The sequence below is a fragment of the Osmerus eperlanus genome, chromosome 9, assembly GCF_963692335.1.
Source record: "Osmerus eperlanus chromosome 9, fOsmEpe2.1, whole genome shotgun sequence".
NCBI lineage: Eukaryota > Metazoa > Chordata > Actinopteri > Osmeriformes > Osmeridae > Osmerus > Osmerus eperlanus.
Genome location: NC_085026.1, coordinates 13,839,340 through 13,852,145, shown reverse-complemented (window position 1 = coordinate 13,852,145; position 12,806 = coordinate 13,839,340). Strand labels below are relative to the sequence as shown.

Sequence of the window (12,806 nt, the reverse complement as noted above, 5' to 3'; positions counted from 1 at the left end):
TGGAACGATGTCTAATAATCAAAACAATAATGAAAACCTTTAGTTTATTTTCTTTAGCAGAATACAAAAGTATAAAGTCTCAAGTATAACATATACAACTTTCAACAAAACGTACAAAGAACATATTTCCTGCATGTTGACACAAGTTAAGATGAGTTCGATTGTGATTTCGACTTCACACAATACTGTATTTTACTGCTTCCTGAATCCCTTCAAAATTGGGTAGATGTTTTCAAATGCCTCATAAATCTCACCACGTTCCTTGGCTCCTGTCAGAACTACTTTTCCAGACACAAAGATCAGTAAGACGATACGTGGTTTCACCATGCGGTAGATTAAGCCTGGAAACAGCTCTGGCTCGTAGCTAAGTGGTTGGAAAACATGAGTCAGATATAGAGGTCAGGGTATCTATGGTGACTTGGTGGGTTTCACTGCGGTTAGTGTACCTGCTAAACTGCTGGTGGGTGAGCACCAGGCCCTCCAGCCTGATGGGGAAGCAGACATCACAGCTGCCCACCATGTTTTGGATCTTGAAGTCCAGGAACTTGGCTGGGAAGCCCAACTTCTGAACCACACGGGCATACTTTCGGGCAGCCAGGCGCGATTGCTCCTCGCTGTTTAGACCACAAGAGAACGGACAGGGTCAGGAATGTCATAGGATGACTCGGAATTCGAAGAAGAGAGACAGAGAAGGGGAGGTGAAAGCTGTCACCTCTTGGCCCCAGTGCAGACCATCTTTCCTGAACTGAAAATCAGAGCAGTGGTTCTGGGCTCCCGGATCCTCATGATAACTGCAGCAAATCGCTGAAAAAAATCAAGTTCAAATCAAAACGTTACAATTCTGATTGGACAACAGGTTAAGTTCAGAAGTTCTGCTAAGGGTTCTGCCCTTCTAATGTCACAATAATGCCAAGTGAAAGTTTCTGATGTTGAATGGTGACAACTCTTAAATTCAAGGAGACATTACAATTAAGGTGTACTTTTTACCCGCTATACCTTAGGGTTGTACTCAGCATTCCGTGCTTGAAGTGCGATGGATTTGAGGTCCAAAGGACAAGCAAGGTTCACTGTGGAAACAATATTCCTACGAACATACACACACAGTTGATGCTGATGGCTATCGAGATTAAACCAGTAAACTTTCATAATTCTACCCACTGTAACTGAGGGATGATTCCAGAACGCTCCGCGACCGGCGTCATGGGAGTCATTGGAATCATAGGAGTCATTGGGCAGATGGGGGAGGCCCCTGACATCGCCGTGGTAACCACCGGTGCCTGTGGTGTGTGGTATTGGAAAAAGCCGCTGTCCTGCGTCACGTTGGCTGCATTGTTCTCATTGGTGGAGGGCTCAGTGGGCTCTTCCTGGTTGCTGAGCTCATCAGGCAGGAAGCTAAGGTCCAGATCCTCCCCATGATCCTTCTCATGGCCTCCACTTACAGAGGACAGACAGGAGGTGTCCTGGAGCTGAGCCCCCCCCTGCAAACCAAGGTCACCCTCAAACAGGAAGCCACTGGCATCCTAGGAAAATATGAATAGACATGAGAAACACCAGTCATGATCAGAGACTCTGTTGGAATGTAAGTAGGCCTATACATTAAGAACCATACTGCAATAGTCTATCTCTCCAATTTATTTCATAACATAGTAAGGTTTAGTGAGGCCAAAAATGTCCCTCCAATATTGATCTGCACCCAAATAGAAGGCAATCACAAACAGTTTCAGTTAGTTCAAAGCACTACATCTGACCTCAGACAAGCAATGACTGGGACTTACGTTCGCAATGGATTCATCAAAATAACTTTCTAATGTAGCTTCGTCATCCATGATGAAGCATTTTACTATAGAAACTGAATTAACTTTCAGATAACTGTAGTGTAAGAGACGGTTCGATGGTGTTAATTGTTAGACTGTCAACTAACACAATTGGCAACAGGTGTGACTGGCTGACAGGTGGTCTTAATGCTGCGCAAAAAACTATAATGTACCACCCATAAAACGTTAAGCTTTCTTAAGAGATCCCAATACATTTCTTCACCCCACCCGTCAGAGGGAGACATTTCTTCAAGAGTCCGTTTGTTCCTCGTTGCAGAAGAAGATGGGGCATGCGCACTAGAAGTAAATACAAGCGCATGGGTTTGGTTTGATGACAGTTTTCGACAAATAATGTGTATTGGTTCTTTGACATTATGATACTCTTTGTCATTGCTGGCGTTTTAAGTAAACTCTATAAAATTACTCTATGATTGTCATGCCTCAAATATGTAAATTGTTATATTGTTCAAACTTCCATTGCAATGGCAGAAATGGATGCTGTGAAAAAGTATTTAAAAGACTTTGCACAAGAAGCACGCGGTGAGTTCTCTATTCATAGTTGTTAAAACACGGATTTAAGAGAAACTATTGTGTATTGTTTCAATGATCATGTTACAAGCAGGGCCATGTCTAAATTGTACTGTAGAGTTGTATCTGAATGAAGCCGTGCCTTACCTGGAGCATGCGCCGTCTCCTCTTGAGTTCTACCGCGAATGGATTGGTCCCAACAAACCCTGCATCATCCGCAATGCTTTCAGTCACTGGCCAGCTCTGTCCAAGTGGAATCCTGCATATCTCAGGTATAACACTTCCTGGCCATCTACAAACTAATTCTAAATGAGCGTCGAATGAAGGTGGTAAGTGTTGAAGAAAACCATGGTAACTTGTTTCTGTCTTTCCTCCACTGCAGGGAGGCGGTGGGATCAAAGGTAATTAGTGTTGCGGTGACCCCAAACGGCTATGCGGATGCCGTAAACGGAGACCGGTTTGTTATGCCAGATGAACGAAAGATGACATTCTCCTCTCTGCTAGACGTGATAGAGGGAAAGGTGGAGAGCAAAGGAGTGTTCTATGTCCAGAAACAGTGCTCCAACCTGATGGAGGAGCTCCCTGAGCTGACGGGGGATGTGGAGCCTCACATACCCTGGATGAGTGAAGCCCTCGGTGGGTTACTTTCATACACTCCTCCCTTATCCAGGCTGAGTTCTTTGCACACGTCCTTTCTTAATCCCTTCCTTGGAGAATCACCTGTACCATTGTACCATAACTCAACCATGCAGTGGAATAATGTTTTTGAGATACAATCATGTTACATCAGTGATTAATTCAGGAATAAAGACGTGTTTATTAGTGTTTCAGCACTGCCTCTGTTCTGACTTTTCTCTGTTGTTGTACGTTCCTACACGTTAATTTCAAAATGCAACTTTGTTTATTTCCCAGGGAAGTTACCGGATGCTGTCAATTTCTGGTTGGGAGAAGCCCGTGCCGTGACATCCAGTAAGTAGAAGTGATGTAGTCTGCCATAGGTAATGTTGGACTAACAGACAAAAGGCTTGACCCTGGACTTTGTTTTAGAGGCTTATAGTCTTGTAAATGCATTGTTTGTCTCCAGTGCACAAGGACCATTATGAGAACCTGTACTGTGTCATATCAGGAGAGAAACATTTCATCCTGCTCCCTCCATCCGACCGGCCCTTCATACCTTACGGTAAGAGATAGTTCCCAGCACTGAGCCATCCCATAGGGTTGTAAACCTTTTAATGTTTGACTTGTTTAGTCACAGCTGTCTACACAATGAGATATTACAGGACTACAGAGTGTGTAAAAACATTGTACTGTGTTCTACTGCTCTTTTCTATTCTCATTCTATGCAGTGTCTTCTTTGCTCCTGTGTTGTCAGAGCTGTACCAGCCAGCGGTGTACAGGCAGAGAGAAGATGGTGGGTTTGATATGGTGGATGAAGCAGAGTCTGAGAAGGTGAGCACCAGTGAGGGCCAACCCGTTTAACAGACACAGTTAAGACACTTCTGCTGTTTTTTAAACTTTATATTTGATCAATTCAGTCTCTTTTTGAACTGTTTTGGGTGAGCTACTTGTATCTTCCTCTCGTTTTTTCTCCATACCTAACAATCTTTACATAACTTGTCCCAATCCTTATACCCCCCTAGGTACCATGGATCCCTGTGGACCCTCTGAACCCAGACCTGGAGTGTTACCCTGCCTACCGGCTGGCACAGCCCCTCCGCTGCACCGTGAGAGCAGGCGAGATGCTCTACCTTCCCTCCCTCTGGTTCCACCATGTCCAGCAGTCCCATGGCTGCATCGCAGGTACAGCAACGCCACAGAGACGCATGTAGAAACAGACACTATACTTTGACTTTTACCTGCTTTCTCTCCCCTCTCCCCAGTGAACTTCTGGTACGACATGGAGTATGACCTCAAGTACAACTATTTCCAGCTACTAGAGTCCCTGTCGGGGGCTGTGGGGTCACTGTGACATCACTGGGAGGTCAGAGATCACCCTGGGCATTTGAATCCTTCTCTATCCATCCTTCTTCGAGGTAATCTCTGACCTAACTGATGCCCCTGGCCTTTACAAAAGAAAAATTTCAAGGAAGGGAACAGTGTTTTCAGTGTCCTGGTCATGAGAATATAGGTTATCATATATTCCCAGGCTGTATTTTTTTTACTAGGTTTACTGAGTCCTGACAGCTCTAGCCAGATTGTCAGTAAGTACACAAGTATGGAAACCATAGGGATGGATTGTTTTATAGTTGAGAGACCGCTTCGGTGTAGAAATGTATCGGAATATCTTATCTGAAGTTTCCTGGTATTGTATTTCATTTTAAGACAATCATTGTCTTGTTTGAATTTCTTTTTAAAGGATATTCGAGAATATGCTGGAGTCTGAATTGCTGTCAGCTAATTGTGCTGTTCTAGTAACAGAGTAACAGGGCAAGGTACAGGTGGAAAATGTAAATAAAGGTATGTGTAAACACCACTGGAGTGTAATAATAAATGTTTATTCTCCTGTAGAGAACTTGAGGATACACAGTAGAAACATCAAGGTTAAAAACACTGAACTGAGGTTGGAGCAAAACAAGAGAAGTAACAGATTCACACATTTCAGAAGGGTCATTTCCTAGAATAAAGACAAAACATCTGGTCTATCTGTAACTAAGACAGATGCATTATCATATTGTCATACTGTACAAAAGACGAGGTTAGTTAATGCTACCTCTGTTTCTCCATTCTCCAGTTCTAGCAGTTTGACCCAAGTTCCAGCCCAGTTTCAGACCAAGTTCCAATACAATATTGAATTATTTAACAGTTTGATTCTGGCATCATGTAACCAATGGGGTAGTCATATTAGCCTACGCCCCTTCAGATTATCTAAAGTTAACACTTATGAATTTAGGTAGTTAAGTTAGGTATTTAAGTGCAGCAATAACACACCTCACAGAAACACTCCACGCAATGTGTTTTTCTCAAATTAGTGTCTCCTAAAATGTTTAACCGTGACAATACTGACATGCATCTGTGGAAAGATTTTCCACTAGAAGCATTTTCACGTTCCTCTACTAAAGTGAGAGGTGTCTGTGCACTTAAAAATCAGAGATTCAAACGTTTCCCTGGCAAACTAGATTTGGTACGTCACATTCGAAAGCCAATCACTGTCTAATATGCAAATGCCGTCAAAGGAGCCTGAAAGCTCCAGTGGACTTGTCAGTAACAAGAATTTACATCAACAAAGTTGTAAAGTTGTGAAAGGTTTGACAGAGAAAATGGTGTGTAGAGACCCTGGAGCTTGCAGCCATTGACCAAAAATTCCCACTATGCTGCTGAAATGGTTATAACTGATTTACTTTCACCTGTCAAGCAAGCGCAAAGAGCAGTGGTGGGGCAAGGTGTGAGGTCTGTGATATTTGCATATTTATTGGTCCAGAATTTCTTAATGAGGGATGCAAATGTTCTTGTAGCACTTCTTGTTTTGTTTTACTTTGTGGGAAAACCATGTTAAACAAAATATTAATCATAGAGTATTGAATAAATAAATGACAGTAGGGGAACTTGAGGGGTTTCATTGCAGGCAGGTGCTGGTTCTGAGCTGGAACACAGCCAGGAGTTAAGGAGATCCCAGTGGGCCAAGAGGAAACCCAGTCATCAGAATCTCGACAGTCTAGAGAACCATGCATCTTAACCCTTGTGTTACCTTCGGGTCATTCTGACCCGCCGTCGTATTGGGACAACTTTACCACATACAAAAACAAAGTGAAGCATTTTCTTGTAACCGTTGGGCTGTCTCAGACCCCCCACATTGCGAAGGTTAAAATAAAATGCTATTTATTTGTTTTTGTATTGGGTAAACACAACAATGGTGCGTTGTGAACCTTTGGGTCATGTAACCCGAAGGCAGCACAAGGGTTAGTAAGTAACAAGCTTGTCTCCTTACATACATACATACATACATACATACATACAAACCTCTGACACCCTACATACATACTTTTGACACCTTATACATACATTAATACCCCTGACACATACATACAAACCTCTGACACCCTACATACATACTTTTGACACCTTATACATACATTAATACCCCTGACACATACATACATATAGTGCATACACACCCTACGTACATACATACATACATACCCACCCTACTACATACTCCTGATACCCTACATGCAAATATATTCATGCCAGCAGTAAAAACTTACATCTAAAAGGTAGCGGCAGTTCTGATCTTGTTCTACTGTCCAAAAAGATACAATCCTCCGTCTTTTTTAGTGTTTCCAGTCTTATGTATATAATACAAGGCCTACTGCATATCTGTGTCTTAGCCTTAAAGCAATTCCGGAGGTTCATTAAAATATCAAGTAATTGAACAAGGGCATCTTGGTAATTGTGGGGTCATGCTTTATGTATACTGTGATTGTTCTGAGTGTAACCAGTGAAGTGTGGCACCAACATTCTGTACATGACTCGTGTTTTACAGTACAGGTATGTTTGAAGTCCATGGGGTGTACAGTTATCAGGAATGAAAAGGGTTTTATATGGTAAATAAGAAAACAAAGAATAGGGGTCATGTCCAGAGAAAAACAGCTAATCATTGTCCAGCGATTCAACATTACTTTTCTGCCATCAACTACGTTTCAGTGGTCATTGGAAACACAAAAGAAACCTTTTGATTGCCCCACATACAATATTTTGGGTAATGAGTCAACCTTGGGGAAAAAAAAACCTGACCTGAAATAAAGGCACCAAATCTCCTTTACAACTGGGAGATTAGCTGGGTGTTAAGAAGTATTATTGGCTTTGTCTCTGGAGTCTGGAATCATGTATATGACATGCAACCTATTAGGAGTGTAGGCAGCGCCTACACTAGGCTGGTAATACTATGCGTCCCATTTTATGTAAAACGAGCCTTCCACACAGTCAGTAGTTATCCAAAAACTACAAATGAACATGGACAACCTTCATAACACAATGGCGCTTTTACAACCGAATAAATAAATACACACACACCTACCATCCCTCAGTTCCACTCACTCAAAATGTACAGTATGAAATCACTCAGTAAAAAAACATGATTCAAGTCTAACAATGCGTTTGAGACTAGTTAGGATTGTCCTGTGGTCGTTCATACTCCAGACCCAGGCCAGTGAGTTAGCTTTTTTTTCTCTCCATGACACCCAGTACTCACTAGTCCTTCTATGATGCAGACTTCTCATGGACAGTTCCACAGCACTGATGGGCTTCCAGCCATACCCTCTGATTGTCCAAGCATCATCCAGACCTCCAGGACCTAATCCAGGAAGTCCTCCTTGTAGACGCAGAGTAATGGAGACTAGTAATGTAACTAAGGAATGCCTAGCAACCCCCCTCCCCCCCCCCAAGCACCCCAGCTGTAACAGTGACATCATCGTAGTTGAGTCCCTGGGAGACCACTACTGTAGGGAGGAGGAAGTAGTATGTGTGTGTGTTTCAAACTGCTGAGGTTTGGTCCTGAGAGAGGGTCTTGATCTGTGCTGTTTGTGTTACGTGTGTGTGTGCTGAGAGAGGGAGATCCTCACTGCTTCGCTCTCCCTCACTTTTACACTGAAACACACAGGGCTAACAGGATCCAGAGTCCAACAGGTAGACAACTTCTGTTCACCCCCAAAAAACACCCCTAAAAAAGCTTTGAAGTCCTTCGTAACACGTAGACATTTTTTAATGTTTGTTTAAACAATGTTGGGGGGCGGGGGAGACTGTATTAAAACAAGGACGCCCATTGTATTTGGGCAGAGCATCATTCACAAAAATGGCTTAAATTTCTTCATTTGCCTAGAAGGTTGGTGCAGTCTTGAGGAAGAGAAGGAAATGGAGGAGGAAGAGGAGCTCTAGGTGAGTTTGTTGTCCAGCCTTTTCTCCACAGCCTGTAGCAGGAGTTGAGAGTACTGTTCCAGCAGAGCCAGAGTCCTCTCCTCCCCTTCCCCTGGTGCTGCGTGGCTACCCAGCATGCACAGGGGCACTGGGGATTCTGGGATGCTGGCACTGGCCCCGCCCTCTGGCAGAGAGTTTAATTCCGCCCTCACAGCATCAAAGGCCTCTGATAGGACCCTGGCCATTTCACGTTGCTCCTGATTGGACTCTGCAGACACACTGTTCACCTGTAGAGACACATGGGTCAATTACATGCTTTGAATGCATGTGTGTGTGTGTGCGTTAGTGTGCATGTGTGAGACTCACCATTCTGTAGAGGCTGGAGACTTTCTTGAAGGTGCTCTGAAGCTCACTGGCCATTGCTTTGCATGACTCCACACTCAAAGACACATCTAGACGAGACAGACGCGGGACATGGTCAGAGCAACCAATCAAAAGTGTGATTTCAGAGGCTAATTACTTCACTAGTTACCTATCCTACACATGGAGTGTGTGAGGTGCAGTGAGAACCCAGAGTAGAACACACATGACAGACAGACAGACCGTGTTAATGGGATATGACCGAGAAATGGCATGCCTCACCAGTTGGAAGGTGCTGGTTAATGGATGAAGAGGGTGAAGAGAGCAGTGGGGCGGAGGAAGACAGGGACCAGAGCTCAGTGGAGAACAAGGACAGACCAGGACTAAGGCCCAGACCCAGATGCACAGGCAGAGATGACAGGATGAAGGAGGGAGAGTGCTGGAGCAAACCTGCGTTCTGGGCCACAGCTGGTAGCATGTTCTCTACCACTGGGTTCTCCATCTGGATCAGTTCTCCCTCTCTCAGGGGCTCCAGTTGGCTGCCTGCATGGGCCTGGAGGGGCAGCTCTGCCGTGGGACAATAGCCCTGCTCTGTTGTGGAGCTCTGAGCTGGGCCCTCTACAGTGCTGGTAGAGGTCGGCATAGCAGCGACCAGTTGCACGTTAGTGGAGAGTGGAGCTGGGGGGGCCGTGTGGCTGGCTGGGGGGGCTCTGGAGGGGTTCTTGCTGTTGGGGGAGAAGGAGGCGAGCGAGGGCTTGTCTGGGAGGGGTTTGGTGACGTCCAGGCTGAGCTGGGGTCGCGTGCTGCCGGTGAGCTTGACCTGCAGGCTCTTGGATGGGGCGGGGTTAGCTGGGACGCTGGTGATGAGGGTGGGGACAACAGCTGCCTGGGGCGTGGTCGAGCCTGAGGGGGCGGGGCTCACCATGGTGGATGCTACCACGGCTACAGCAGGGGGAGGGGTGGTGGAAGCGGCCGGAGGCGGTTTGGCCTGAGAGCAGGTGGAGGAGGCCGAGCTCCTGCGGAACTCAGAGGAGACGCAGGAATCCTCGCAGGCTTCCGGAACGTCGAGGCTGTCTCCCATGGAAACCGAGCGGGACATCTTGGCCATGGAGCTGGTGGTGGGGCTCATGTAGGAGCGGGATCTGAGGCTGCCCCCGACCCGGGTCGGTGTGGTGGCCGTGGCCGCCATGGCACTGCTGCCCACGCTGTCCCGGGGCTGCTGGGAGCTGGAGGTGGGGAGGGGTACAATGGGGAGGGTGCGTCGGGGGGTGTTGGGCAAGGTGGAAGGGCGCTCTATGGCCAACTGCTGAGGCTGAGGCTGGGGCTGAGGCTGAGGCTGGGGGGCCACCTCCTTGGAAGGTCGGCCCACAGACAGGGACTGATCTGGGGGTACAAAAGGGACAGAAACGAATATACTGTGAGCGCAGGTTTACACGTGTGTGTGTGTGTAGAGTGTGCTGTGTGTGTGTGTGTGTGTAGGGAGCGCGTGTGCTGTGTGTTACCTTCTGTGTGCAGGTTGTGGACCGACTGGGCCTTACGGAGGCAAGAGGAGGCGAGGTGGGAGGCTGCAGCCTTGGCTACGGGGCTGGCGTTCCTGCGAGGGTCCACCGCTGGGCTCTTCTTCTTCAGGGGAGAGCAGCGCAGAGCCTGGGGGGGCACCTTCTCAGGGGGGCACCTGTCCTCCAAGCCCTTCCTCTGAAGCTGAATGTCCGTCTGGATCCTGACCTTGAGGTTGCCCTCATGGGCCACACTATGGCCCTGATCAGGGGCACACACTGGATGTTTGGTCTGGTCCTGGTTCTGTTCCATGATGGGTCGTACTTCAGACACCAGGGGCCGGACCACCCCGCTGGCCAGCTTCATATCCCCAGTGGAAATGCTTTTAGGCAGGAATGGAAACATCGATCTGTGGTGGAGAGAACAGCCACTCAGAAAACTGCCAGTCAAGAGTTCAACTGAGAAAGGAAATGGCTACTCAGGGAACAGTCAGGAAGAGAATAACTAGTAGGATAACCACAAGACAAAGACCATACTTTAGGAAACACACAGCTGGTGTGAGTTGTGGTTAGTCGGCTGTGAGGAGCGTGAGGTGACAGTACAGTACACCTTTACCTGCTAGTGGAGCCCTGGAGACTCTGGGAGCCTTGGGACAGAAACTTTGATGAGATGCTGACACTGTCTGTACAGTTCTGATGAGCTCTGGTCGGGCTTCCTGAAGACCAAAAACACACCATCATGAATAATGGCATGTTCCTATTACATCCTGACAGTGCATAAATAGTTATGCTGTAAAATGCTTTGATTGGACAGTGTTTTTCACAATATGTATGCCAGTACATAAATACTTGTTGACAAACAGGCCTACTCAGCTTTATGAAAACGAGCTAACCAAGTCCTAGCAGAACTAGCTAACCCAGCTCTAGTAGAACTAGCTAACCCAGCCCTAGCAGAACTAGCTGTAGAGCTACTTAGTCTTACAGTACCTATAGTTTCCAGGTCTGCCAGGGTGCCAAAGTGCTGTTTGAGGAAAGCCTCCTGGTCAGGGGTCTGTGGGACGGGGGTGACCGTGGTCTCCTCCCCCTCCAGCTCCTCCATGTCCAGCTCTGAGGAGTTGCCATCCACACTGAGGGGCTCAGTGGGCTCTGAGTCTGGCACACACACACACACCAAAAATGAGATCAATGGAAAGTACTGGAAATACTTGCGTTAGCGTGTTGGTGTTAGCGTGTTGGGGTGTGTGTGTCTCACCCTCTCCTGGAGGCCGGTCAGGGCTGGACAGCCGGCTGCTGCTATAATCCACAGAGCAGGCGCTGTCAGGGCTGTGTTTGTCCTGGCCCTCCTTCACACTCCGACCCAGCGGGACACGGGGCAGCTCCTTCACCTGGTACTCACTGGAAGCAGACGCACAACACACAAGAGACAAGGTCTGTATAGATTGTTAAGTGTACTAATAGAAAGAGAGAGAGAGAGGGAAAGAAATATGGAGGACATCTTAGGCTGGTGTCTTAAGCAGCCGTCAGCAGCCTAGCGTACCTGCCGGCCAGGCTGACTGTGTCCTCACAGCCGTCAGGGTAGAGCACAGGGCCCTCTCTGTCCGGCTCTGGGCTCTGGGGGGACAGCAGGATGAAGTCTGGCCTCTGCTGCCACCTCCCGTCCCTCACCTCTCCCTGCATGGAGACAGGAAACACACACACACACACAGGGAGAAACTGTTAGAGGCATTTAGACTACATAACACATCAAATAAGCCTTGATACTCATTGGTCCATGCAGTGTGAGTGATGGAAGTACAGGGGCCTCACCCAGGCGGTGGGGGGGATGTGCAGGCTGGTGGTGCTGCCCAGGCCTTGGGGCTCTCTGCTGGGCACCGCAGGCTGGCTTCTCCTGGGGAGAAGGGTGGCGGTGGTGGAGGAGGAGGGCTCCTGCAGGGAGAAGGACTCCAGCTGTCTCAGGTCCAACATGGACTTGACCATCAGGTCCATGCTGCTCATCCTCCGGGACCAGCGGCGCCGAGGACGCGGGCCGGCGCCAGAACTGTCTGTTTGGGGGCGCCGCCCAGCCGAGCCCTCCTACAGCACACAGCAGTACAGAACCACACCTTAGGCACTGCTACTGCAGATAGGTATAGTTCAGTGGTAGAGTATTTGAGAGCAGGTCAAGAGGTCAAATCCCCCCTGTACATCGCTTTGGATTTTAAAGCCTCAGCGACATGAATACATGATCATTATTTGTTACAAGGAGAGTGGAGAGAGGTTGAAAAAGAGTGGAGAGAGAGGGGGGGGGGCAGGACAGGACACTGACCTTTTTGACCTCTCTGCTGTGGGAGTTGCGAGAGTTGCACTTCTCATCCGAGGTGTCTGGAAAGAAAAAAAATGAAATTTCAATATAATTTAGAACAACACTCGCATGTCTGGTAGCTTACCATTCAGAATGTAGTATTACCCATGCATCCAACAGAATAGCATCTTACCCAGCATGTCAGCATGCTAGCCATGACCTTGAACTAGCACAGAAATAAACGCTATCCTACCCTACATGGTGGTTAGGATGTGAAACCGTAAAGAGGGAGGGCCACTGACCAGTCTCCTCCCCTGGGCTGGAGCCAGAGACCATATATGGAGAGATGAGGTCTTCCTCATCCTCCTCTTCTATCCCCTCTTCTTCCTCCAACTCTTTGTCGCTGTCAGATGACATGGTAACTACGGGTGGAGCACTGTGGATATCCCTCCTGGTGCTGCAGAAACACACACACAC

At 47.5% G+C, this 12,806-nt stretch overlaps 3 protein-coding genes across 9 annotated transcripts in view; 1 reads left to right on the top strand and 2 right to left on the bottom strand.

The window, feature by feature from the left end:
- Positions 1–12: 12 nt before the first annotated feature.
- Positions 13–2,179, bottom strand: tbpl2 (TATA box binding protein like 2). The gene is made up of 6 exons (XM_062470226.1): positions 1,776–2,179; positions 1,159–1,520; positions 997–1,084; positions 713–804; positions 447–614; positions 13–364 (listed from the first exon to the last, which is right to left on the bottom strand). The coding sequence occupies exons 1-6, from the start codon at positions 1,824–1,826 to the stop codon at positions 193–195; spliced, it is 933 nt and encodes a 310-aa protein (XP_062326210.1). The 5' UTR covers positions 1,827–2,179; the 3' UTR covers positions 13–192.
- On the top strand, positions 1,992–4,823 carry jmjd7 (jumonji domain containing 7). Of its 5 annotated transcripts, XM_062470225.1 has the most exons (10): positions 1,992–2,117; positions 2,304–2,354; positions 2,461–2,614; positions 2,725–2,743; positions 2,847–2,978; positions 3,255–3,311; positions 3,427–3,522; positions 3,715–3,791; positions 3,983–4,142; positions 4,223–4,823. In XM_062470225.1, exons 3-10 carry the CDS (start codon positions 2,528–2,530, stop codon positions 4,309–4,311), a joined length of 717 nt encoding a protein of 238 aa, XP_062326209.1. In that variant the 5' UTR covers positions 1,992–2,117; positions 2,304–2,354; positions 2,461–2,527; the 3' UTR covers positions 4,312–4,823. The 5 variants fall into 5 exon arrangements, with proteins under 5 accessions (XP_062326209.1, XP_062326206.1, XP_062326204.1 ...); XM_062470222.1 differs by having other exon boundaries at positions 1,995–2,117; positions 2,725–2,978; positions 3,715–3,801; XM_062470220.1 differs by having other exon boundaries at positions 1,998–2,117; positions 2,725–2,978.
- Positions 4,817–12,806, bottom strand: part of mapkbp1 (mitogen-activated protein kinase binding protein 1) — a 34,750-nt gene continuing 26,760 nt past the window's right edge. For 2 of the 3 annotated variants that reach the window (XM_062470217.1, XM_062470216.1), the window contains 13 exons: positions 12,632–12,786; positions 12,354–12,409; positions 11,855–12,121; positions 11,586–11,719; positions 11,301–11,443; positions 11,036–11,200; positions 10,665–10,764; positions 10,055–10,458; positions 8,835–9,935; positions 8,559–8,644; positions 6,402–8,479; positions 6,276–6,330; positions 4,817–6,027 (listed from right to left, as the gene is read on the bottom strand). In XM_062470217.1, the coding sequence (XP_062326201.1) occupies positions 8,210–8,479; positions 8,559–8,644; positions 8,835–9,935; positions 10,055–10,458; positions 10,665–10,764; positions 11,036–11,200; positions 11,301–11,443; positions 11,586–11,719; positions 11,855–12,121; positions 12,354–12,409; positions 12,632–12,786 (2,881 nt within the window). In that variant the 3' untranslated portion in view covers positions 4,817–6,027; positions 6,276–6,330; positions 6,402–8,209. The remainder of the gene's footprint in view (positions 6,028–6,275; positions 6,331–6,401; positions 8,480–8,558; positions 8,645–8,834; positions 9,936–10,054; positions 10,459–10,664; positions 10,765–11,035; positions 11,201–11,300; positions 11,444–11,585; positions 11,720–11,854; positions 12,122–12,353; positions 12,410–12,631; positions 12,787–12,806) is intronic. The other variant, XM_062470218.1, reaches the window with a different exon arrangement.

Bases quoted from the DNA above. Each gene is read 5' to 3' on its own strand.
- tbpl2 (XM_062470226.1), bottom strand. From the start codon at position 1,826: ATGGATGACGAAGCTACATTAGAAAGTTATTTTGATGAATCCATTGCG. The intron at 1,085-1,158 runs GTGGGTAGAATT...GTATGTTCGTAG, and splicing joins GGAATCATCCCTCAGTTACA to GAATATTGTTTCCACAGTGA. The intron at 805-996 runs GTATAGCGGGTA...GATTTTTTTCAG, and splicing joins ATGCTGAGTACAACCCTAAG to CGATTTGCTGCAGTTATCAT.
- jmjd7 (XM_062470220.1), top strand. The intron at 2,355-2,460 runs GTGAGTTCTCTA...ATTGTACTGTAG, and splicing joins CTTTGCACAAGAAGCACGCG to AGTTGTATCTGAATGAAGCC. The intron at 3,523-3,714 runs GTAAGAGATAGT...CTGTGTTGTCAG, and splicing joins CCGGCCCTTCATACCTTACG to AGCTGTACCAGCCAGCGGTG.